At 50.0% G+C, this 23,324-nt stretch overlaps 8 protein-coding genes across 8 annotated transcripts; 3 read left to right on the plus strand and 5 right to left on the minus strand.

Annotated features, from left to right (window-relative positions):
- Nucleotides 1–1,031: 1,031 nt before the first annotated feature.
- On the plus strand, nucleotides 1,032–3,516 carry FIESC28_09356 (uncharacterized protein; the record flags this gene model as incomplete). The annotated part of the gene is made up of 6 exons (XM_031163493.1): nucleotides 1,032–1,079; nucleotides 1,181–1,268; nucleotides 1,344–1,414; nucleotides 1,466–1,698; nucleotides 1,751–2,663; nucleotides 2,713–3,516. 6 exons carry the CDS (start codon nucleotides 1,032–1,034, stop codon nucleotides 3,514–3,516), a joined length of 2,157 nt encoding a protein of 718 aa, XP_031012415.1.
- Nucleotides 3,517–3,676: 160 nt separating this feature from the next.
- FIESC28_09357 (uncharacterized protein) lies at nucleotides 3,677–4,450 on the minus strand (the record flags this gene model as incomplete). The annotated part of the gene is made up of 1 exon (XM_031163494.1): nucleotides 3,677–4,450. One exon carries the CDS (start codon nucleotides 4,448–4,450, stop codon nucleotides 3,677–3,679), a length of 774 nt encoding a protein of 257 aa, XP_031012416.1.
- A 381-nt stretch (nucleotides 4,451–4,831) lies between these two features.
- Nucleotides 4,832–5,966, plus strand: FIESC28_09358 (uncharacterized protein; the record flags this gene model as incomplete). Its single annotated transcript, XM_031163495.1, has 2 exons — nucleotides 4,832–4,975; nucleotides 5,040–5,966. 2 exons carry the CDS (start codon nucleotides 4,832–4,834, stop codon nucleotides 5,964–5,966), a joined length of 1,071 nt encoding a protein of 356 aa, XP_031012417.1.
- Nucleotides 5,967–6,421: 455 nt separating this feature from the next.
- Nucleotides 6,422–8,101, minus strand: FIESC28_09359 (uncharacterized protein; the record flags this gene model as incomplete). The annotated part of the gene is made up of 6 exons (XM_031163496.1): nucleotides 6,422–6,871; nucleotides 6,936–7,585; nucleotides 7,672–7,722; nucleotides 7,842–7,851; nucleotides 7,927–7,929; nucleotides 7,991–8,101. 6 exons carry the CDS (start codon nucleotides 8,099–8,101, stop codon nucleotides 6,422–6,424), a joined length of 1,275 nt encoding a protein of 424 aa, XP_031012418.1.
- A 1,906-nt stretch (nucleotides 8,102–10,007) lies between these two features.
- Nucleotides 10,008–12,018, minus strand: FIESC28_09360 (uncharacterized protein; the record flags this gene model as incomplete). Its single annotated transcript, XM_031163497.1, has 5 exons — nucleotides 10,008–10,232; nucleotides 10,293–10,383; nucleotides 10,471–11,507; nucleotides 11,562–11,653; nucleotides 11,748–12,018. 5 exons carry the CDS (start codon nucleotides 12,016–12,018, stop codon nucleotides 10,008–10,010), a joined length of 1,716 nt encoding a protein of 571 aa, XP_031012419.1.
- A 1,598-nt stretch (nucleotides 12,019–13,616) lies between these two features.
- On the minus strand, nucleotides 13,617–15,174 carry FIESC28_09361 (uncharacterized protein; the record flags this gene model as incomplete). Its single annotated transcript, XM_031163498.1, has 3 exons — nucleotides 13,617–13,715; nucleotides 13,769–14,471; nucleotides 14,528–15,174. 3 exons carry the CDS (start codon nucleotides 15,172–15,174, stop codon nucleotides 13,617–13,619), a joined length of 1,449 nt encoding a protein of 482 aa, XP_031012420.1.
- Nucleotides 15,175–15,850: 676 nt separating this feature from the next.
- On the plus strand, nucleotides 15,851–17,353 carry FIESC28_09362 (uncharacterized protein; the record flags this gene model as incomplete). Its single annotated transcript, XM_031163499.1, has 1 exon — nucleotides 15,851–17,353. The coding sequence occupies one exon, from the start codon at nucleotides 15,851–15,853 to the stop codon at nucleotides 17,351–17,353; it is 1,503 nt and encodes a 500-aa protein (XP_031012421.1).
- A 440-nt stretch (nucleotides 17,354–17,793) lies between these two features.
- Nucleotides 17,794–21,378, minus strand: FIESC28_09363 (uncharacterized protein; the record flags this gene model as incomplete). Its single annotated transcript, XM_031163500.1, has 1 exon — nucleotides 17,794–21,378. The coding sequence occupies one exon, from the start codon at nucleotides 21,376–21,378 to the stop codon at nucleotides 17,794–17,796; it is 3,585 nt and encodes a 1,194-aa protein (XP_031012422.1).
- Between the last annotated feature and the right edge of the window lie 1,946 nt (nucleotides 21,379–23,324).

A 23,324-nucleotide genomic window follows, 5' to 3' on the forward strand; every position in this document is an offset into this window, starting at 1 on the left:
AAAAAAAAAAAAAAAAAAAAAAAAAAAAAAAAAAGAGTACCCAACTCAGACATGTTTTCTTCTACTTCTTATTTGATACCCCAAATGGGTGAGAAAATGGCCTAGTGGACGGTTGAATAATAGCTGGGTTTGTGGTTTGCACTGATTGTGGTCATGATGTTACACCAGATGTCCCTACCTAGGTAGATAGTACTAGATTGCAATATCACCTACGAATTGTTGCAGATGATGTCTCTTCTTGCACTGCGATTGTATGTATGCACATGTACGGTACACTATGCTATGATATGCTATACCATGCATCTATGCACTGGGCACCTCAGACCCTTCTAAGGATGATTGTTTATTCTCAGCGATGACTCGTGATGTGATTTAAATGTACGGATACTGCAAATGGATCCTTTGTTGTAAGCCGCATAACGTCGGAGTTGCTTTATTGTACAAAGAGATTTCCCAATGGGTCATCTCCACCTGCATGAGTAAAGCAACTGCTGATCTACGCTGACATTGGATATTGAAGTCATTTCGTCTCATTGCTCTGGGCTGCCAATTTTTCTGATACCCCGACGGTGAGGTGACACGGCCATGCAGTATACCCAGTATGGATCTTAATTAAGGTATTGTACAGTACCTTAGGTACCTTGCCTGTCTAGTGCTTAGATCTTGCATCAGCCGTTGATGACTGCCCGACTGCAAGTTCCTGAAATTGTAACAATGTCTAGTTGATTGATTGCCCGATTAGGCAAGTCCGGGGGTCGTTGTGGGCTACTATGATGCGAGCTGCAGCCTGCAGAGCGGAGTGTGGGCGCTACAGTACCTAGCGGAACCTGCAGCTGCGGGCGGACATGCATAAGCGGCACCTGCAGTCAATGGCAGGTGGCGGAATTCATTCTTCCGCGATCGGTGGCGGAAAATGCAGTCACCAACAACTTTGGCTTCAAAATCTTCTTAAAGACAACGGGTCCTCGCTCCGAAGACATCCCTCCTCTCCCATAATCCTTTTTGACACCAGAGACGAAAACATTTTCGCTATGGACGCTATTAAACAGACTTTTAAGCGCTGCAAGGAGCAGAATAGGGTCAGTAGTACATCATCCATCATGAGTGCCCCTCCGCGGGGTAAATCTTGTATAATCCCAAGGTCAAAGAAGCTGACAACGCATTCTTTCCCATTATCTAGTCTGCACTGGTAACATATGTCACCGCTGGTTACCCCAAGCCTGAAGATACTCCCAACATTCTCCTGGCTTTGGAGAAGGGCGGCGCTGGTTAGCTTCCTTCCCCTTCCCCTTCCTTTCGCAACTGCGTCTTGTGAGCTGCATTGACCAACATATTACCTTCAGATGTCATCGAAGTCGGCGCGCCTTTCACCGATCCAATTGCTGACGGCCCAACTATTCAGACTGCCAACACAGTACGCACATACACGGCTATTGATTTGTCGGATAGACACTGACTGCTTTAGATTGCTCTCGACAATGGCGTTACGATCGAATCCACCTTGGGCATGGTGAAGGAGGCACGATCTCGTGGTCTCAAGGCTCCTGTTATGCTTATGGGTTACTATAACCCCCTTCTCAGCTATGGCGAGGAACGACTGCTCCAGGATTGCCACACATCTGGTGTCAATGGCTTCATTGTTGTCGATCTACCCCCCGAGGAGGCCATCTCTTTCCGCAAGCTTTGTAACAAGGGACGGTGAGTCGATTGGAACGAGTCAAAATTAGACACAATCTGACTTTGAGTTTAGCCTTTCATACGTTCCTCTTATCGCCCCCGCTACCTCAGATACCCGAATGAAGATTCTTTGCCAGCTTGCCGACTCATTTATCTATGTCGTCTCTCGCATGGGCGTCACCGGCGCTACTGGTACTCTCAACGCAAACCTCCCCGACCTTTTGGAGCGTGTCAAGAAGTACAGCGGGAACAAGCCTGCTGCTGTCGGATTCGGTGTCAGCACCAGAGAACACTTCCTGAGCGTCGCTACCCTTTCTGATGGTGTCGTTGTCGGCAGCCAAATCATCACTACCATTAAGAACGCCGAGCCTGGCCAGGCCCTTTCTGATATCGAGAAGTACTGTGCTTACCTCTCCGGCCGCGACTCTGATGATTCAAACACTCGAGAGGTTGGTCTTGTCGAGGCTGTGGCTGGAGCCAAGGAGCCCAGCGGCGAGAACGTTACTGTCAGCGGTACTGTCACAGACGCGGATATTACTGCCGAGGAGGACACAGCTCTGGTGGCCCAGCTTGCTGCTCTTCATGGCAAGATCCCTGAGCGTTTTGGCGAGTTCGGCGGTCAGTACGTCCCTGAGAGTCTGATGGACTGTTTGTCACAACTAGAGGAGGGTTTCAACGCGATCAAGGATGACCCTACGTTTTGGGAGGAATACCGATCTTACTACGAGTACATGGGACGACCTGGCCACCTGCATCTAGCCGAGCGACTGACCGAGCACGCTGGCGGCGCTAATATCTGGCTGAAGCGTGAGGATCTGAATCACACTGGTAGCCATAAGATCAACAATGCCTTGGGACAACTCCTCCTTGCCCGAAGACTTGGAAAAAAGCGAATCATCGCCGAAACGGGTGCTGGGCAGCACGGTGTCGCTACTGCCACTGTCTGTGCCAAGTTCGGCATGGAGTGCACAGTATACATGGGAGCTGTAAGTTTGAACCAATGTTCCAAGGTACTATGACTGACACACCAAACAGGAGGATGTCCGACGACAGGCCCTTAACGTGTTCCGCATGCGATTGCTTGGTGCCAAGGTCGTTGCTGTCGAGGCTGGCAGCAAAACCCTCCGAGATGCTGTCAACGAGGCTCTCCGTGCCTGGGTCGTCGATCTTGATACCACTCACTACATCATTGGCTCTGCTATTGGACCGCATCCTTTCCCCACCATTGTCCGTACTTTCCAGTCCGTTATTGGCAGGGAGACGAAGGAACAAATGCTTGAGAAGAGAGGCAAGCTCCCTGACGCCGTTGTGGCTTGCGTCGGTGGTGGCAGTAACGCTGTCGGCATGTTCTACCCCTTTGAGAACGAGCCCAGCGTCAAGCTGCTCGGTGTCGAGGCCGGTGGTGACGGTGTAGATACCGCACGACACAGTGCTACCCTCACTGGTGGCTCCAAGGGTGTTCTCCATGGCGTAAGGACTTACGTTCTCCAGGATAAGCATGGCCAGATCACCGAAACTCACTCTGTTTCTGCCGGTCTAGATTATCCCGGTGTCGGACCCGAGTTGAGCTCCTGGAAAGACAATGAGCGAGCTAAGTTTGTTGCCGCCACTGACAGCGAGGCCTTCCTTGGTTTCAAGCTCATGAGTCAGCTTGAGGGTATTATTCCTGCCCTTGAGACTGCTCATGGTATCTACGGTGCCATTGAGCTTGCCAAGACAATGAAGAAGGACGAAGACATTGTCATCTGCGTGAGCGGCCGTGGCGATAAGGATGTGCAGAGCGTCGCCGATGAGCTACCTAAGCTCGGCCCGAAGATTGGATGGGATCTCCGTTTCTAGATTAAAAAAGCGATACCATAAAGTGGATTTAATAGCAACAGTTGGAATTATAGCATGAACAAAAAGTCTTATTTCTGCTCGAATCTGGCACGATGATGATAAAAAAGATTTAAAGGCATTTGAAATGGAGTCTTTTGGTACATATTATACATAAAACGTTTTACACTGATATCCTTTGCGTGTCCTTCGATGTCGTCTCGGAACCGGCCTCCGCGTTTTCCAACTCCTTGAGCAGCAATGCCTCATCTTCATCTGATAGTTCTTCAATGCCCTCCAAATCGGCCAGGTCCTCTTCGCCCAACACAAACTCCTGTGCCATAAGTTCGCCCCGGGTCGCCTGACTGCGTTTGCTCAAGGGACCGGGTGTGGCGACATCGAGCGCATATTGGATGATATCGTCTCTATCCTCGATTTCTTTGGGCTCCATGCCCAGTGCAACACGCTCGGCGTTGAATTTCTTCTGAATATCCTTGGATTGCATAAGAAGCCACCTCAAGTTCCAGCCACCGGGGCCGAGCTCCTTTATCCTGGCGGGCTTGCTTTTGAGTAGGTATTCCTGGAGGCCACCCTCGCGACGGATGGTTTTGAGAACGCGGAGTGTAAGACGGGTCTTGACGTTGGCATTGAGGGCGGGTAGCTTGAAAACCTTGACGTGGACGTTCGGGCGCCAGAAGCGGCGGGCCTTGTTGTTGTATTTCTCCGCAACAGTGTTACCGAATCGAATTCTTGCGGAGCCATAAAGACCCTTGTTGGATTGCTTATAGACTTGACGCTCGCCATAGGGATACGGAGGAATGAGACGGCCAGGTAGAAGGTGTGACTTGATCGTCTTGGTCTGCTGAGGGAGCGTTGTGCTGAAAGCCCGAGCGGGAGTTACTGGCGATGATGAAGCCAGGGCCCTCAAAGCCGGCCGCGCGGGGGCCCAGGATGTCATGATATCAGTCTCGGTCTCTCAGTGAGTATTCGATATGGACTTTTCCGGTTATAGATGAGACATTGGCCTCAATTGACGTCGGAGTAGGCGGGTATGACTGCCCCGTTCGAGATGGGCTGATCGTCGGCTGTACCTCTCTTACTCTATACTTACCTTAACTTTCTGGCGTTGAGAATTTTGGAGTATCCTCGTTCGGAGGCGGCTGATGTTCCGGCGCCGGGAACAGTGATCGATCATTGTCCAATCAAATGATTTGGTGCTGTTGTTCAACCTAGCTCCACTACATACAGCTTCACTAACACAACAAACCACCAAAGAGTACCTTAGTACCTATTCCAATACAAACCGAGCGGAAGCAGGCGAAGCTGATATGCAGTAACAATGTTTCCGCCTGTTGAGGAATCGGTTCTTCAAAACAATTCTGACTTCGCCAATTTATATAAGAAACTTACTAATGTGGTGCTCAACCCAGATGGGTCAACGCAGAATGACCCTCGAGCTAAAGAGCGGGCTTCTGTTAGAGAGGTAAGAGGTCTCATTCTTGATTCACAAATCAACGAGAGAAACAATTTCTCACATTTCAGGTCAGGAGCTTGAACGTCGGCGTCTGATCTCCGCGAAACAACATCTTCTTACTTGCGCTATCTCAACAGCAACTCCGTCAAGCACACCGCCTGCGACAAGAGCATCATCTCGTCTACGGGTCCCTCAAGGTCAACAAGCAGGAGACTCGAGGTCTCAACAGCAACAGCAACAGCAACAGCAGCCTTCACTTCCGGAACCACTCCTCGACCTCTTAATTGTTCTCCCTCCACTTCTCGACGCCAATAACCCGCCTCTTCCTCAAGATACCCTCCAGTTATTATTTGCCCACCCTCCCCTTTCAGAACTTGAGACGCTACTTCCCACGCTGGCGCCCATCATCGCTTCGAACCTACGTACATGGGCACTAGGCCTTGCCCGGATCGCGCATCCTTCTACAAACCCTTCCTTCCTACACCGTCATATATATACACTGCCGAGTACGTTATCCAGCTGGCGCTCTGACCTCGCCGCCGCCGAAACAGAACTCAGCTCTCATCGTTTACGCTCCCTTGCCGCCTTGGCAACCCTTCTTCAAACCGCTACGAATGCGTTGAGTCTTTTGGTGCGCGCTCTCGAGGTCAAGCACGGTGTCATAGCTCGTAGCCTAGAACTTCGTGCTGCAGAAGTCTCCCTCCATGCACGCCGACACGACGCCGATGCCGCTATCGCCGCTGCTTCTGTGCGTCGTGCGGTATATACCCCTGAAGCAATTACTGCTCTTAAGAACTATGGTGCTCATTTGCGCGATGCCAAAATGCGAGGTGAGGAGCGCGTTCGCGGTTTAACAGCTGAGCTTGGAGAGTATGGGGTTGGTGTTGATGGCGAAGAAGGTAAGGAAAAGAAGATGAAGGAGATGTCCAGAGTGTATCGGGAAATGACGAGGCAGATGGACGACGTAAAAAGAGATCTCGACCGACTTAATCAGGGATGAGTAGCGATGTTAATTCTTAGACTCAATAATAGTTAGACTAATCACACTTTACAAAAGAGCATGGCAGAAAATGCGAAAGACTTTGTACATGTATAGCCTTTATAGTCATCGGATAGCCTAAATGGCAGCGCATTTCACCTATCCATATCTGGTGTGAGGCGCTGATAGGGTAGTCAGGTCCAACACGTTGGGTTTCGTGTGTTATATTCAAGCTACTCGTACATGTGTTTTCAAGCTATCTTCGTCTCGTCATTAGTTTGCCACGCTGGACACACGATCTAGACTCAAGACTTGGGTATTTTCAGTCCATCCGTCTTGACAGCTTTCTAATCGTAGCTGTCATGTTGTATTCAAGACGTCGCCTGTTGGGAGCGACGCTGGCCTCATGAACACACATTCTCCTTTTTGCTTCAGCTGGTTCTTTTCTTCTTCTTCTTCTTCTTCTTTTTTTACATTTAACCCTTAACCTTGTAAATGGCCTCAGCGAGACGGCCAACATTCTCAGAAGTGATACCAGCAACGGAGATACGGCCGTCCTTGGTGGCATAGACAGAGAACTCCTCGGCAAGACGGGTCATCTCCTCAGCAGTCAGACCAGTGTATGCGAACATACCAATTTGACTGGTGATGTGGGACCAGTCGTGCTTAGAGCCAAGCTTCTCAAGGTTCTCCTTGAGGAGAGCACGCATGGTGATGATACGGTCAGCCATCTGCTTAACTTCGCCAAGCCACTGCTTGTAGAGGGTAGGGCTGTTGAGGATCTCGGAGGCGATGCGAGCACCGTGGATGGGAGGGTTGGAGTACAGAGGTCGGATGAGAATCTTGAGCTGGGAATCGACGCGCTTCTTCTCGTCGGCGTCGGCACAGACCATGGAGAAAGCACCAACACGCTCACCATAAAGACCCTTTTAAAAAGTTAGCGAGATGCTCATAGTTACTTAACCATATTGCAGTTTGTTCAAGACGTACCATGTTTTTGGCGAAAGATTGGCAAAGAGCAATGTTGTGGCCCTGCTCAACGAAATGGCGAACGGCGAAAGCGTCCTTGTCAGTGTCACCACTGGCAAATCCTTGGTAAGCCATGTCGAAAAAGGCAAAGTGACCCTTGTCCTTGACAACATCGGAGATCTGCTTCCACTGCTCCTGGCTGGGGTCAACACCAGTGGGGTTGTGAGCACATGCGTGGAAAAGGAAGACACTGCCGTTGGGAGCAGACTTGACGTCGGCGATCAGACCCTCGAAATCGAGTCCGATGGTCTTCTTGTCATAGTAGCGATACTGCTCAACCTCGAGGCCGGCGTGGTTGAAAACAGCCTTGTGATTAGCCCACGAAGGCTGAGGAATGTAGATCTTCTTCTCGCCAGGGAAGAACTTGGCAAGGAAGGCAGCGCCGACACGGAGGGCACCGGTGCCAGAGATGGTCTGAGTGATAGTGATGCGGTCCAAGGCGGGGTTGTTGGCACCATAGGCCAGCTTTGCGGCGGCAGGAGGGAACTCAGGAACACCAGTAATGCCGGCATACTCCTTGTTCAGCTTGGACTCGACGACCTTCTGCTCGGCCTCGCGAACGGAGGGGAGGACGTAGGGCTTGCCAGCGTCATCGCGGTAGGCACCAACACCTGTATAGGAACCGAGTCAGATCAATTCGAAAGATAGCGAGATACCTCCGCATTCGGGGTCAGGTGGGGATGACGTTGCGACATACCCAAGTTGATCTTCTTGTCGAACTTGTCGGCCTTGAAAGCTTCAGTAATACCTGAAATATGGAGTCAGTACAATTGTTGGGTTGCCAGAACGTGCTTGGACTCTGGCGCAACAGATTGCGTATCCTGAGTGACGAGGCGCATAACACTAAGTGGGAGTCATCGTACGTACCAAGAATAGCCTGTTGTAAGCAAGAAGAAGGAATTGATTAGCGACAAGACTCGCGCACAGCTTGTTGTACGAGAATTCCACTTACGTCCTGCAAAACGTTAGCATAAGATCACAGAGAAGATACGCGCCAGCAGTGAAGAAGCTCATACAGGAGGACCCTGAGGGACGTTGGCCCAATTGGAGGCAGCGCGAATGGCAGCCAGGTTGTACTGGGCGGGACGGGCAACCCGGCGACTGGCGACTCGGAGAGTGGACAGCATTGTGAAGGCGATGATGTGGTAGATTGGTGATGAAGGAGAGGTTGAGGAGAGTGGAAAGATTGGAAAGAAGATGAGGAGGAGGAGGAGAGGGGAGAAGGAGGATCACTTGAGGCGATTCTATGGCGGAGAGTGACTAGGCGGGCATGCCCAGCCCGGTGTCTATAGGTATTTTGTCGATCGGGCCTCTTCGGAGATAGTTTAGAGCAGCCATTATCCAATCATGTGCCAGTCTTTGCTTCTCGACCCTTAATATATGGGGGGCTCAAGGTAGCTCCCACATAATGAGCTCACTTGCAACAGGGCATTCTAGTGGGGCTACCCCGGACATCGGCGTGTCTGGAATCCATCCAGGCCACAACAATCGATTGATCCTTCCTTCCTGCGACGTACAGTAACTAATTACAATGTACAGTACCTAGGTACCTACCTACCTAGGTAGTGAGGGCTCAGGCTCCTGCGTCAACGTATGGACGTCTCTGAGTGGTGCGCCTGAGGCGGCTGATTTGGGTTAGATCCATACCTAGGTAGGTACGCTACCTAGCCAGCTCAGGCTGTTGATCCTTTTATCCAGCATATTCCATTTAGACTACCTAGGTACCTAACCTAACATAGTACCTACAAGCAACTCGCAAGTACGGATACAGATGCATATTGTTTCCATTTGCCGGGTAGCATGATCTGAGCTCCAGAAGCCCGGGATCTAGCCAACCTTGCATCTTGGCGGCTTGGTTCAGGGTCATTTGCACATGTCAGAGTCCTGGCTCCGGAATACCGATCACTATCGATACGCGCAGTCTTTTTTTCTCGCTGAAAGTACTAGTACATATTATCGATTCAATGAAGCGCCGCAGGCATCCATTTGTCAGGATGCTCTTCAATGTGTGAGGCCTTACCGAGAAGTATGTAGGCCTCGCCAACCGTCGGCAACTACACCCCGATCCTGACCTGATGGAGAAGGCAGTCAATTCTTCTTCCAGCCGCCCGGTCGACTCCGGCTTGTTTGCCGCGCATCCCTTTCTGGGTCTTCCGCTGAGCCTGGACATACAGTAGTTATGGATGTCAGTAGCAGCGGGTCCGCTGTTACAATAGTAAACCCCGACTATCACGCCAGAACATAAAGCTTGAGACAAAAGCTTATGGTGCAAAAAACAAATGGTCGACGAACCGGCATGTCCCACCACAAACTTGCCCAGCTATTCTTGCTCGTGTGCGGTCAAAGCCAAGTTTTCTGTTACCCCTAGCCTCGCAAATCATGTACAAGCATCGACATGAACTTTCCGCTTGTCCAGAGGCTACTGCCGCTGCTGCCCCTCCAACCGCCAGTTAGCTTGTGCCTTGCATCAAGCTCTGTCTTCCTACGGACTCTGTATTGTGCAACGGCTCCGTCCTCGTGACCGGCCCGGTCCCGTTTACTATACCAGTCACTGTTCAAACGTTTCTTCTCATGCGATATCGCTATCAAATATTATGAAACATTGCAACCCATCCTCGAGAGACGATTTGTTCAACGGAGGACCGGCTTTCTCAAACTACAATGACCAATATCATAGGTATCAAAGCGAACTAGAGCATAAACATTCAGAGAAAAGAAGAAGCTATCATTAATTCGATTATCATATACCTTCTACGGCATGTCGTTCCTTTTAGCTTTGTTATCCTGAATTCAAACTATATGGGTTTTACCCCGAACGCCAACGCCTCGATGATGCAAACGCCAATGCCGACCGAGATCCGAGATATCTCCTTAACCTAGATCTCTCTATATCGCATGCGGCACAGCTCAGATGGCCACGAAAACGCTTCAGGGGTAGATTCACCCGACCCTGAGGCATGGGGTCCCTTTCTCTGCGCACTGCCTGAGTCGAAGTTTCATGAAGTTGAACCGCTGCTTAGTCTTCAATATCGATTATGCTTTGTTGTGAACTTTCTCGGACGGTGCATCCCCGAGCTCCTCGTAACGGTTCATGACGTTCTCCTCGACTGTTTCATGGAATACATCCACTTCAGTCGAGGCAAACTTCCTTGCGCTGATGCCTCTCTCGAATAGAACATCAAGCTCTGCGAAGGTGCGACCGCTCGGTTCCGGCAGTCGAAAGAAGGTGTAGATGATGCAGAGGAAGCAAATCCCGCCCTAATCTAGCTGTTAGTAACATAGAATATTCATCTAGGGTTGCCATGACTGGCTACTCACCCAAAAGAATCCTGCATAATTTCCCCAGTCCCAAGCTGTAGGGTTAAGCATGTAGGGCGTCAAAACACTGTTGATGATTCCAACGACGTTGCTTCTCACACGTTAGCTACTTCGGCCAATGACTCGAACGTGTCACAGGATGACTGCAACTTCAGTCCTTGCGAATGGTTGTACTTACTATAGATTGCGGCCGAGCACAACCGTCTTGATTTGCAAGCGACGAGAAGACAATTCTCCGACCAGAGAATAACACACGGTGCCTATAGTCAATTGGTAAAAGAGTGCCCATATGATCATCATACAGCCTGTCGCCAACGAAGATTGACTCCGATGGGCCTCGGGTACTAAGCCAAGAAAACCCATGATGAGTAGCATCGAACAGAGGCCACAGAGGCCATAAAGTACCAACGACCTTCTACCGATTCCCAAGCTCATAAGCCCCCAAGCACCGAAGACACCTGCCATGTTGATACCATACTGGCCAAGGGCAAATGAATATGCCTTGTCAGCTGAGAGCCCAGCCTGTTCGAGGAAATAGGTGGAATAATTGGAGAAAGAATTGCCGCTCAAATTTTGGATGGCCCAGATCATGCATACGATCTCGGTGCGCCGAAGGTCGGTGCCCTTGAAACAGTCCCAGTAGGATGCCCCTGCTGTAATTTTCTCTTCCAGGGCAGTGGTGTGCACCATCATGGCGATGGTTTCGTCGGCATCGAAGTCAGTCTCACGGTCAAGACTGGTTAAGCGTAGCAGAGCTTCTTTGGCATCTTGGTTACGGCCTCTTCGGACTAGCCACCAAGGCGATTCGGGAGCAAAAAAGATGCCGATTAGGAGTGGCAGCGGCCACATCCACTGGAGAGCATATGGAATACGGTACGCCCACTCATCATCACGTTTCAGCATGGAATGAATGACCCCTATACCGATCTCCTGGCCCAGACCCCAGCAGAAATTGACGTATGTGGTCAGGTAGCCTCGCAGGGCAACAGGGCAGACCTCGGATGCATATGTGATGGTCAGGGTTTGGAAAATGCCCCAGGGGATACCGCAGAGAATCTCGGCCACGAGCAGAGTCTGAACATTCTGGGCAGTGAAGAAGATGGTCGTGAAGCCTGCCACACAGACAAGGCAGGCCATGACAGTGTAACGATAACCAAATCGTTCTGAAATCCAACCATTGATGAAAAGACCAATGATCTCACCGCAATGGGCTCCCTGTTTGCGTTGGTCGTGAGCGTATGAACTGGAACCTGCAGCAAAAAGACTTACATTACTCAGGCCAGCCTGCCATGGGGCTGGCACTTGGTACTCTCCATTGTCACCCATGACACCGTACTTTTTGTTGAACTGCGGGAATGCATCTAGACACAGGTGTCAGCAAGACATGCACACGAGTTCCAATACCAAATCAAGGAGATGGACATGGGATCGTCAAAGAAGAGTTTTGGGACATACAGAAGTTATTAACAAGGGAGATATCATATCCCTCCATTACAATACACGTCGAGATGAGGACACTCCAGAAGATAGCTTTGGGGTAGAGCTTGATGCCTTGGCGAAGGGTCATGTTGCGCTCCTTATGAGCTGCGGCGCGGGCGTGTTCGACGATGTTAACGTGCGTCTTGCTGGGGCCCTGGCTGTCCATGCCGCTCGGGACATCAGCGGTTATGTCTGATGGCGGGGCCGTAGCCGGGGCCGGCGACACCTTATCTTGAGTGTCGGCCATGGCTTGAGCTGTTTCAGTTCCAAGGTGCGGCACCCTGCCTATCAAGGCTGGAGAAGACAGCAATGATAGCAATAGCGATGGCACCTCAAGATACAGTAGCCGTAGCCGGAGCCGGTCCAAGTACTTTGCCTGAAACCAGATCCCAAATGTCTATAGGCGGTGTTGGACAGACTTGAAGTTGGACATGCGTAAGGGAAGTGTAACTTCAAACGGGTCAACCAAAAGACAAAGACAAAGACAAAGACAGAGGCAAATGCGATCGACAATGAGATCAACGAAAGACTCTTGACTGATATAGTACACCACCTGCACAACGAGTACGCAGCAGTGACAAATGTTGGGCAAAGCAGAGAGAGGACACAGAAGTGAGAAAGTCTGATCTGATGGGGTATGGGAGGGACCTTCCACTGGTAAAAATGGAGCCAGAGGTTGACGATTTTTATCCTAGGGGCGGATGGTCGGATCAAAGCGGGACGAGCCAGCCATGCCAGACCGAGTATGGCAGAATCATTAAACAATGGAGTACAAAGTCTGGAGCGGGCACGCAATTTCTCTCGGTGAAGAAACAAACAAACACGCAACCCCAATATCTCAGCTCAACTCAACTCAACCGAGTACCTCCTATGTGGGTCATGAAACTACCTAGAAACTCTCGAGAAACAACTTTGGGCATACAATAATGAATGCTTCTTAGTCAAGAGTTGTTAAAGTAGGTACGAACTACTGTAGGTAACCATGTTGATCAAAACAAAGGTCTGATAACTGATGGAACTTCACTGATTGCGGAGCCTCATCAACGCCCAGGAGCTAGAACAATTGGCGACCAGTTAGCGCCATCAAATCTTGCAGACCCCTGGAGCTAGCTAGGTACCTGGGTGTCTGAGTACTGGCATAATTGGAGAACTCTTTCCACGACCGTGGTGAGGCCGATAATTGCTCACCGACCATTTCATACTGTCTCTGAGGTTGGTGGCGAAAGATTACTATAACCTTGTCATAGTTGAGCTACATGGTAAGAACCTCTCGATCGTCTGGTCTGGAGTATATTCTATATTCTATGCTCTATCTATATGTCAATCACATTGTCAAGCGCTACTACAGCAGTCGGAGACGAGTTGGAGTCAACTTAGTCCAAACCCCCAAAGCCAAGACTCAGTCGACTCCACTCTTGACTACGAATCTACTAACTACAGTATCTATTATCCATACTACCTACTAAGGTAGTAAACACTTGAAGCGAGGATATCAGATCAATCTATTCGAACTTAGACTATTTCTTTCTACTGTCACGTAATTTCTGCGCCCAAATTCGAGATTCCAAACTTAGAAAGATATAAAGGCAATGGCAAGTAGTAGAGCGAACAATGAGCTCACACAATGTTTTGCCTGAGATGCAGTATCTTCCTCATCATCCGGTTTCTTTTTACTACCAGGGCGGCCGCTTGGCTCTTCGTCAAAAGGTTGTGGTTTCAATTTCCAAATGCTGCTGCTATTGCCGTTGAGTTTACCACTTGCAAGGTCGACGATGGCTGTCGAACCAAGAGTCTTGCCGCTTTTACTGACGGCAATTGCTCGGGCGGTCTTGGGAAGCGATAGTCCTAGCCCTTCCAGGCCGATTTCAGTTTCAAAGCCGACTCGAGATGAGTTCGAAGGAGTCTAGGAGAAGAAGTGACATTCTTCTCGTCTTCACCCGCATACTGTCATAGAGTCAGCTCTCTTTTGTCACACAGTTAGTTTCATGGTAACATACCACCTCCCAATGATGAACCTGGGTATCGCCATTCCAAGACACATAGATGCTAACATCTGAGCCATCGTCTCCCGGGGCCGACGAAGTGATAGAAGGGCCCCATGGAGGCCGGCCAACCCACTCCATCTTCCATGCTCGATAAACAGGCATGTCAGCACCTATGTCGCTTTCGGGGATGTACGGCACCGCTCCTCGTTGAATATCCATGACAATCGTACCGTCGGGCGCATACTCGGTAATCCCCGGATTAGCCCCCCAACCGACAAGGAAGTTTCCATTGTCTAAGCCCTGGACACTACCTCCCGAACCAGAGTATACTTTCTGGGGATGAAGAAACTCATGTAAGAGGTGGACTGTCATTTTATCGTAGTCGAGTTCCACAACAACGCCTCGAGAACAATTGTCCCCGTTACACAATCCCGTTTCAGTGCCCTGGTTGTCAAAGAAGCTAATCCGGCTCTCATTTCCTTGAACAAACTTTGCGTCATATTGGTTAGCGAAGTTGGTTGCGCTGCCACCACTGAGGTCTTTGAACTGGTTGTGCTTTCCTCCAAGAATCCATTGCGGATCAAGTGTATCAGCCTGCAGAAGAATTATTGCTGATAAACCCCTTGATGAGACGAGATAATGGTTCTCCGAGGTCTGGTTCCTGTGAGCACAAGATCTATGAGGATTGGAAAATGACTTGCCTTGGAAACACTGTCTATATGAAACCAGTCAAACCCATGGCTACTCATGAATGTCGTCTTTGGGTTGTACTTGACCATGGTATCAGTAAGATTGACATGGGTGAATGATCGCCAAACGCTGAAGACTCTGTCGGTCTCGAGGTCTACCTCTTGAAAAATAGAATCGCTCAGCCAGCCGTCCATCTCTCCGCCGAGAGCAGTCAAGTTGTACCTGATGTCCTGATACGCAGTTATAAGAGCATTTCCTTGAGTAGTGAACTCGCAGTCATGGATGTTGGCGTCGGTAGCTCCTAGACCGCGGATTGAAACTGTCCATCTCTTTTGGTAGTTGGCGTTGAAGGCGTGGCAGCGTCCACTCTCGATGAAGGTGAGGTACTTGCCCCCATTTCTCACCTGCGCACGGGCATCAAAGGTTGTATTATACCTGATATCGGCATACACGAGGCTCAGATCTTTGCTTGAGAAGATGGCAGGTCCTGACTTGTCGCCATGTTCTATAGTTAGGAAGAGAAATTCAGAAGCATCAACACGATTGGGCTCAAAAGTGTTAATTTGAAAGACGGGGGCAACAGCATCTGAAGACTTGAAGGTCTGAAAAGGAAATTGGCCAATGAAGCCATTGTTGTACGCCTCCAAGTCGCTGATCGGAGCCACGTCTGCAAAGGACAAAGCAGTCAGCAAAGCGATTACTATCGTTGACACCAAAAACGAGAGCATGTTAGGAGAAAAGGCTGAGTGTAGAGACGAGACATGAGAGACGAGAGGAGCACTATGAGACATAGCAGCCAGGAGAGAATAACAAAGGTCCAAGAAGACTCCAAAAGTGTCGATGCACAGAGGAGAATGTTCGATGTAGGACGAGAGTTTCAAACCCATTTCACAAAGGTTCAACAGCTAACATGAGACCCGTTGTCAAGATGCAGTCGCACCCGAATAGACCTCCCTCCTCTTCTTCTTGTACCTTCCCAATATCGGGGCGAGGAACTGCCATATTTAAGGCAGGAGCAACCCAAGACCTTCCATGATTCCCAGAAAGTGCAACATTGAAGCATCCAATGCCTTCCTACACGCCTGCTTATAAAATTTCTTTTACCAAGGTACCTTAGTAGGCAGGCAGGCCTATAATAGGTACTTACCTAACTACGTACCGCCTTATGTTAATCACAGTAACTTACTTAAAGTGGCGAGGTTGAATTCCGTGAAGCTAGACTATACTGTACTGTACTGTACTTTACCAGAAGGGTTACCAGATGACTAAGCTTAGCTCCATCAGTTTCATTACCGTCATTACAACTTCACTCAGTTTCCATTAATCTGTCAACCTACACTGCAACTTTTCTTTTCGTGCTTGATCGCTAGTTTTCGATTCAACTTAAACTTATGCAGCTGGAAGATGTCTCCACCATTCCGTCGTGCGCCTTTTGTCTGTCGTTGCTGCCTCCAAGCATCGCGCCGGTCTATGACATTGCCACCCATTCACTACTCAACGCAAGCTGGCGCATCTAAAACGAAGGATCAGCAGTTGGAAGACACGACTAAAGATGAGAAGCAAGAGGATGATATACCGGTGTCTGAGAAAGAACTAGGGCCGATGGCTCGGCGTCTAGAAGAAGCCACAGAGGAAGCTCTCTTCACAGGCGGAAGGGCTGGACGCCGAGCTGTAGAGGATGCAGGATTCTCAGATGAATTAAAGGAACGGCTTCTGAACAAGATTGCCGATGCGCAGTTCAAATCGGAAAACGCTAGTGCCTTTGCAGAAGCCGGTCTCTCATCATCTGTGGGTGGAGGCACGCGGCATATTGCCTCTGCGCAGGCGTGGGCAGGGGAGGAACATACGGCAGACACCGTACTCCGAATGTTGGACGATGCCAGAAAGCCTCTTGCTCCAGGTTTAAGGGGCAAATACCAGCCACCACCTGTGGATATGCGATTGCAGAAACAGCCGAGACGGTCCCCTGGAGAGAAGGTAGCCAAAGCTAGGGATAGGGTCAATACTTACGTAGGTATGGGGGTCCAAAAGCCAAATAACGGTATGAGCGAGGACGAAAAAGAAGCATGGCGAAAAGAACTGCAAGAACGCTTTGAGCCAGGGGCGAGAGCACTGCCAAACTCAATCACAGGTCTTGCCGCCCTGGCAAACGAACGTATCGAGAACGCCATTGCGAGAGGACAGTTCAAGAACATACCCCGAGGGAAGGATATCGAGCGTGACTCGCGTGCTGATAACCCCTTCATCGACACGACAGAATATATCATGAATAAGATGATTCAACGACAAGACATCGTCCCACCGTGGATAGAGAAGCAGCAGGAGCTTGCAAAAGAGTTGGGAACGTTCAGAGGCCGACTGCGCAATGATTGGCGGCGATTTGCGGCGAGAATGATTGCTTCCAGAGGAGGCTCGCTGCAGGATCAGGTGCGTAGGGCGGAAGAGTATGCAGCTGCGGAAGAAGTGCACAACCCAGTTTCACAGAAGAACGCCTTTGGGCAAGTACACGACATTAAGACTGCTTCACCCATGATTGGAACACCTTTCCGCGACTCGGCCTGGGAACAAGCTGAATTGAGTTATCACAAACTATCGATCGAGCGTCTTAACGCTCTGACGCGAAGTTACAACCTCATGGCGCCGGACTTGGCAAAGAAGCCGTATTTTTCCCTCGAGCGCGAACTTAAGGCATGTTTTGCTGAAGTTGCGCCCACGATCGCTCAGGAGATCCAGGATCGTGCGACCGGCGGAAAGGCGAGGAGCTTGGGTGGGGGAGGTCAAGCAGGTAGGCAAACTAGCTTATTGGAGACATTGGCTGGCGGAGATAACGTCAAGGTTCATGTCGAGGCTCAAGAGAAGGCATACGGACTAAAGGAATGGTGGAGAGACGTGTGGAAGAAGACCTAAGTTCACCCACTTCAATCTAAAGTGTACGACTGATACGTGTAGCATGGAAAGCTGAACTTGTAAGTCGTTCTGAAGTTGGGTTGGGAAATTCATGATGAGATATCAGTCTTTTGTGTACGCTCTGTCCTATCTCTGATGTTCGATCCACGGCGCTCGATATCGTTCAAAAGTATACATGAAGTTCGAAAAGAATATGAGTACTTAATCCCCGTAGACAATTCCGCCGGCATCATTAGTGCCTAGCTTTTTGTTTCGCCTCCTAACGCCCTTTGCACGACCTGGGCCCAAATCTTGGGGCCGACGGCTAACACATATTCTATAGAAATATATATATATCCTACCCTGACCCAAACTCCTCATTCCATTATGTGTTTGTGCAATCCTTTCTGTTTCGTTACGCTATGTATGTCAGAAGGAGCGCAAGAAACGGGTACTATCTCCTAAATTCGTCCTTCTTCAAGAACCTCTCGTTCTATTTCAACCTGTCCAGATTCCCCCGTGCGTCGTCGCTCCATGACCCAACGCGTTGCGCCACTATCCTCTTCTTTAGTGTAAGATATACTGTCGGCCGAGCCTCTGTGACGGTGTCCCATGCCGGGGCGCTTGGGAGCCCCGCTGGATTCAGCCATACTGACCCTGTTGGACGCTTCCAAGGGACTCACTAAAGCTGATGCCGGCATACTCTCATCTGGATCCGATACTGGTGAAATCGGGTTGTCATAAGAATTCGAGGCGGGCCTGCTGACGTTGAGAGGGGGTATCTGAGCATCCTCTTTGACACCGGTTTCGAGTTTAGTTAGCGTCGGAACAGGAGGGGGGGACAGCGTAAAGCCAGGAATGCCACCTGTCAATGTCGGGCTTCCTGATGCGCTCACGCTGTCCGAGTCGTGGCTGATAGTAGACAAAATCGAGTTTTTTCGAGTGTGGAAAGTGGTTGGGCTCATGAAGCTTTGGCCCCAGGGGGAGGTGGACAGATCACCTCTCTCTGATCGAGGGGATCCGTTTTGGCTGGACACAAGACTAGCTTGAGAACCACCCCATGCCCTGGACCTAAGGCGCAGTAGGGCAGATAAAGTCATCTCGTCGCCGCGATCACCGAGGAGAGCAAGTTGAGCCAGGCCAGGACTTTGAAGGGGTGTCGTTCCTCCAAAGCCAGGCATGCCAAGGCTCATGAAAGAGTTTCTGTTTGAGTACTCGGATCGCTCCGTGATAGGCGTCAGGTTCGGCTCCCTCGATATCATGCGTCCACTGGTGCTGCGATCCAGTCCGCCCTTAGGACCGAAGAACCCACCATTGGCATACTCGAACTCCGGTCCTTGTTGCTGGCCAGCTAGGGCTGAGTAGAAGCCAAATTCCTGGCCATACCAACCATCGCAGTCATTAGCCAAAGCGCTTGCATTGGCCTCAGCGATGATAGCATCATCGTCAAGTTCCAGATCGGCCATGTTCTCGTAGGAATCATTGTAATCATCATAACTTTCATAGTCGTCCTGTCTAAAAGAGCCGTCGTGACCTGGTGTGCCTGGGGAATGATCTGGCTCGGGTAGATTGATGTCTACGGGCGGAGGAGATGAGCCCCGTTGAAACTTTCCTGATGCTGCCGCCTTGTATGTTGCGGCAGCAAGGGCGGCCTGGTAGGCCGCAAAAGAGTCACCGGCTGGGGACGATGACAATGGGACTACGGCTGTGGGAGCAGGGGACGATCGAAGGCCAGGGCTGTCTCGAGTAACTTCAGGCTGAACTTCTTCTTTATCATCGGCATTCAGCGATGTATGAGCCGTTGTCTTGGATGCCTCTGAGTCCGGAGAGAATGGTGCTGTCGTGTCAGACGTCCGGTTCGGTTCATCTCGGTTCTCTGATCGCTTCAGCGATTGTGCATGTGCAAAGGCACCCGCTATCGGTCGACCAAACTGATCGGTATCATTATTGTCAAAAATCGACTCGTCAAAGGGGGTATCGTCCCATTCTGGAGGGGCAGCGAGATCCTCGGCGAATTCGTTCCTCTCGAATTCCAACATCCCATCGTCGTAATAGAGCTCGTCATCGTTGAGTGAGCGCCCCGTGCTTAAAGGGGGCAGGTCCTGGTTTTTCTGGAATGCAGCTTCATTCTCTAAGCTGGGCACCCTTGGAACATCTAGTCCTTGAATCCCTAGCCCACCTGCCTGCATCTCTTGGTTAATGCGCTGGTCATGGGGGTGCCTTGGAGACAAAGGAGATAGCTCTCCGAGCATCTCAGGCGTGTACTGGCTCATGGCAAATCCAATACGATTACCTTCGGCATCCCTTGGGGTTGGCAAAAAGCCAGCACTGCGAGGACTGGCTATCGACGATGTAGGGCCTGATCGTTGGAACACAAAGCCCGAAAAGTTTTCCTGGTCGTTATCTGGATCAAGCTCTTCGTCCAGATCTTCATCCAAGTCTCCGCTAAGTGTGTTGTTCAGATTGTTGTCAAAGGTACTCAGTGTCCTATTCAAAGTGCTGTTCATATGACCGCCCATGTGGTCATCCATGCGGTCATCCAACCCATTGCTGAAACCTTCATCCATATCGTCAAAGCCGTCGCCAACCATGGGTATATCCTCTTCCAAACCATCATCCTCCATCATCGCATCGTAATCAAAACCATCGTCGTCAAAATCGTCAAAGCGTGAGTCTCTAGGAACAGGCACGTCTGTAGTCTTCTTCTCGAGCTCTCGTTGACGGTGCCTGTCTTCAAGAAGTTTCTCCTGCTTCGCAGCACCAATCATATCAAAACTGAACCTTGAAGATGTACTCTTCATGTGTCGAGGTACAGCAGATGGTATGTCCTTACCAGACAGTCCGGACAGTGATGGGCCCCGGGATCTGCCAGCCTGATGAGAAATTGAGGGTCCGTCATGAATGTAAGCTTCCTCGTCAATCAAACGCGACGCGCGCGGCGATTTTGGTTGAACAGAGATTGGTGCGCCCTCCTTGGGAGGGACTGGGGGAGCATCTGATAATGTAAGGGTGTCTAGGTCAGACACTGGAGCCTGGGGTGCTGTAGATGCTGTACTTGGTGTCATTTTAAGGGCTCTCGAGTCCTGTGAGTAGATGGACTCGGAAGCATTGCTAGGCTCACGGGTTGTCAGGTTCGAGGCTGACAGTGGAGTTTCTTGAGTTGGAATGGCCGATGGGCTTTGGAACCTGTCTTGCGCAGGGAGAGGAGCAGACATGGGGAAAGGCGAAGTCAGGGACGGTTGCGCAGTGTCCCTGTTTGGTGTGTTCTTCTTTGGCCGTGGCGCACTGAAATCATGGACCCGAGTTCCCATGATACGAGGATCATACACCGGATCCTCGCGGCGTTTGGCCAAGGGTAATGGGCGCAGGTCAGGGGCATGCTGACTGTTTTTGCGCCTCATTAATAGTGTCGACATTGGTTTCTTGAGAAAGGGTAGCCCTTTCTTGGGCTTGGGATTTTCGGTGTTGCTTGTCGTCTGTGTAAGAGAGGGCAGCTCTGTTACCAGGCGGGTACCTGCAGGACGGCGACCGGTAGGCTGCTGGAGATCTGTGGGTGTGCTGAACGAGGATGTAGCTTTCGTATTCTTTATGACTTGTGGCGACGGCCGCAAGGCTGGATTGTTTGATGTTAATGTTGGCTGGGAGGCCGAATGTTGACCGAGAATACCAATCCCTCTTTTGCTGTCGATAGCCTCGGTGGCTTGTGCTTCCATATCACGCTGGTACTTTCTAAGAGCAACACCCCCAATGAAGGACGAAGTTTTCGAAGCTGGCTGTGGTCGGGGATCTAGTGGGCTTGTCGCCGCAGCATCTTGACGACTATCCCGCGATTTTCCAAAATCCTCTGTAGTGACACGGGATATGGGCGGTAGAGCAGGAGGTAGGGTGGAGGGATTCGAAGACGTCGGTCGTAATTCCGGAGACAGAGCATCGGGAGAGAAGGGCGTAGGGTGACCAACAGTGGGTGAAGTAGGATGTTGATCAGGGGAGGGCGAGGTAGGATTCGATGACGGCCCTCGCCTGTGGAACCGCAGATGGGACAGCATACCGAACAACCGGACTCTGTCCGTACGTCGAGGGGAAGTGAATCAAAATGTCGACGGCGGCTGGGTGGGGGGAGCGCGGAAGCGCTCAAGCTTGCGTAAGGTGACGGACCGATGCGGTACGTCGTTAGTTAGTGAGAGAAGGGCAGCGCATCCGTGGGTCAGCATCCGATGGTGTACGGTAAGGAGGGCGAGGCAAGCAATCGACACGCGCTCATAGCATGACTCAAGGGGTCGCAGTCGCAAGAGACAAGACAAACATGGTGTTCGATTTGTTCGGGCTGGGCGGAGCCGGATATCGATAGTGTGCCGCAAGGGAGCGCAGATGGATGTAACGATGACCGAAGTACAGTACTGTGCTGGGCTACCGCTGTGCTGGCTGCGGGGGAGTGAAGACGAAACGAGACCAGACGAGACCAGACGAGACCAGACGAGGCGAGATATGATGGGATGGGATGGGATGGGATCGATGGGATGGGATGGGTGTTGTTGTTGTTGTTAGTAGGAGGAGGCTGAGGCAGTCCCGGTACCAAGTGATAACCTAATCGACCCAACCTATAACATCCAATAATTAGTAGGGACGTGGTTGGTGACGGATTTACGGTTTCAAGCCATCCGATCCAAGAAGCAAGTCAAGGATAAGTTGCACGTGCATGAGTCACCTAATACAACTCTGACACACTTACAGACTGAGCGTTCTCTTGATAATACGATCATCCGTACAAGGGAGAAAATAGCAACATTATAAGACTCTCAATCCAAGGAAGAAAAATCATTGAATTGTTTGCCATTAGGTACCTACGAATCCATACTACTACCAGACCCTAGTAGTGTAGTACCCTGTATTTCTTTAGTGGACTTGTCGTCCTTGGTGGGGCCGTTATGTCGCAACATGAAAGTTATGGAACTAAGCCAGGCTTTGCGCCAGCTTTTGCGCCAGCTTTTGCGCCAGCTTTTGCGCCAGCTCTATAAAAAGAAACCCTATCCCTAGGTTCCAATTAATAGTACATACGTATCAATAATAATACAGAACAGAATCGTCCTTGTCTCTGAGTGGGTTTTCCTCAACACAAACGTCAAACAGGAATCCATACCCCTTGCTTTGCACACAAAGCAGCTTTACAAGCAGTTACCTCCACTTCCATCCATAGGTACGAAGCTTCCATTATTCTCCCTTGAGACGATAGCCAGGCTGCTGTACCTCCATATGTACGTTACTTGGGGCCTGGTCGCCATTGTTTCCCTTGTTATTATTACCTTAGGAGTTAGTACCTACCTACCAACAGAAGGAGGTAAAATCGTAGACATGGATCCAATGGCATTGCTATAAGGCACAGTTATACCAGTATTCGCTTAACTAACTAACTACTGGGTACTAAACTACTGACCTAACTTACCTACCTTTCTTCGCTTTACCAATTCTGTATAGGTAGGTAATTTCCGCGCATGATGAACAGCATTTATTATCATTAATAACTTGGAACTTATCTTAGTGGTTAATATCTATAGTAGAGTCTAAACTCTGAGATTTCTATTATCTTTCATAAAGGGAGTTTCTGTCATCATGTGCAAGTGATGATACCAGCCATTTGACAATAATTAGACTTCAGTATAGTACCTAGGTACCTACCTACATGGGCATAGATGTCAATGGTCAGCCCTCCCGCATTCCATCTTATACCATACCTTAGCATGGCTGTCAGCAATCAAAGGCTTCAGCCATTTCAAGTTAACTTGGGTACTTTGGCTTTATTATTAGAGTAAAGAAGATATCCTCAAAAATACAACTAACACTTTGAGGCGGTATAGCCAATGTCAACGATCTCTAACCAAAACAAATATTATACATACAATCAGACTGTTATATCCATGTTACAATAATTACCTGCCAGGGCAATTCGAGCTGGATACAATGAGGCACTGTAGGTTAGCAGACGGTCACTGCTCCA

The sequence above is a fragment of the Fusarium coffeatum genome (assembly GCF_003316985.1).
Source record: "Fusarium coffeatum strain FIESC_28 chromosome Unknown BRIP53273_contig_239, whole genome shotgun sequence".
Classification (NCBI taxonomy): domain Eukaryota; kingdom Fungi; phylum Ascomycota; class Sordariomycetes; order Hypocreales; family Nectriaceae; genus Fusarium; species Fusarium coffeatum.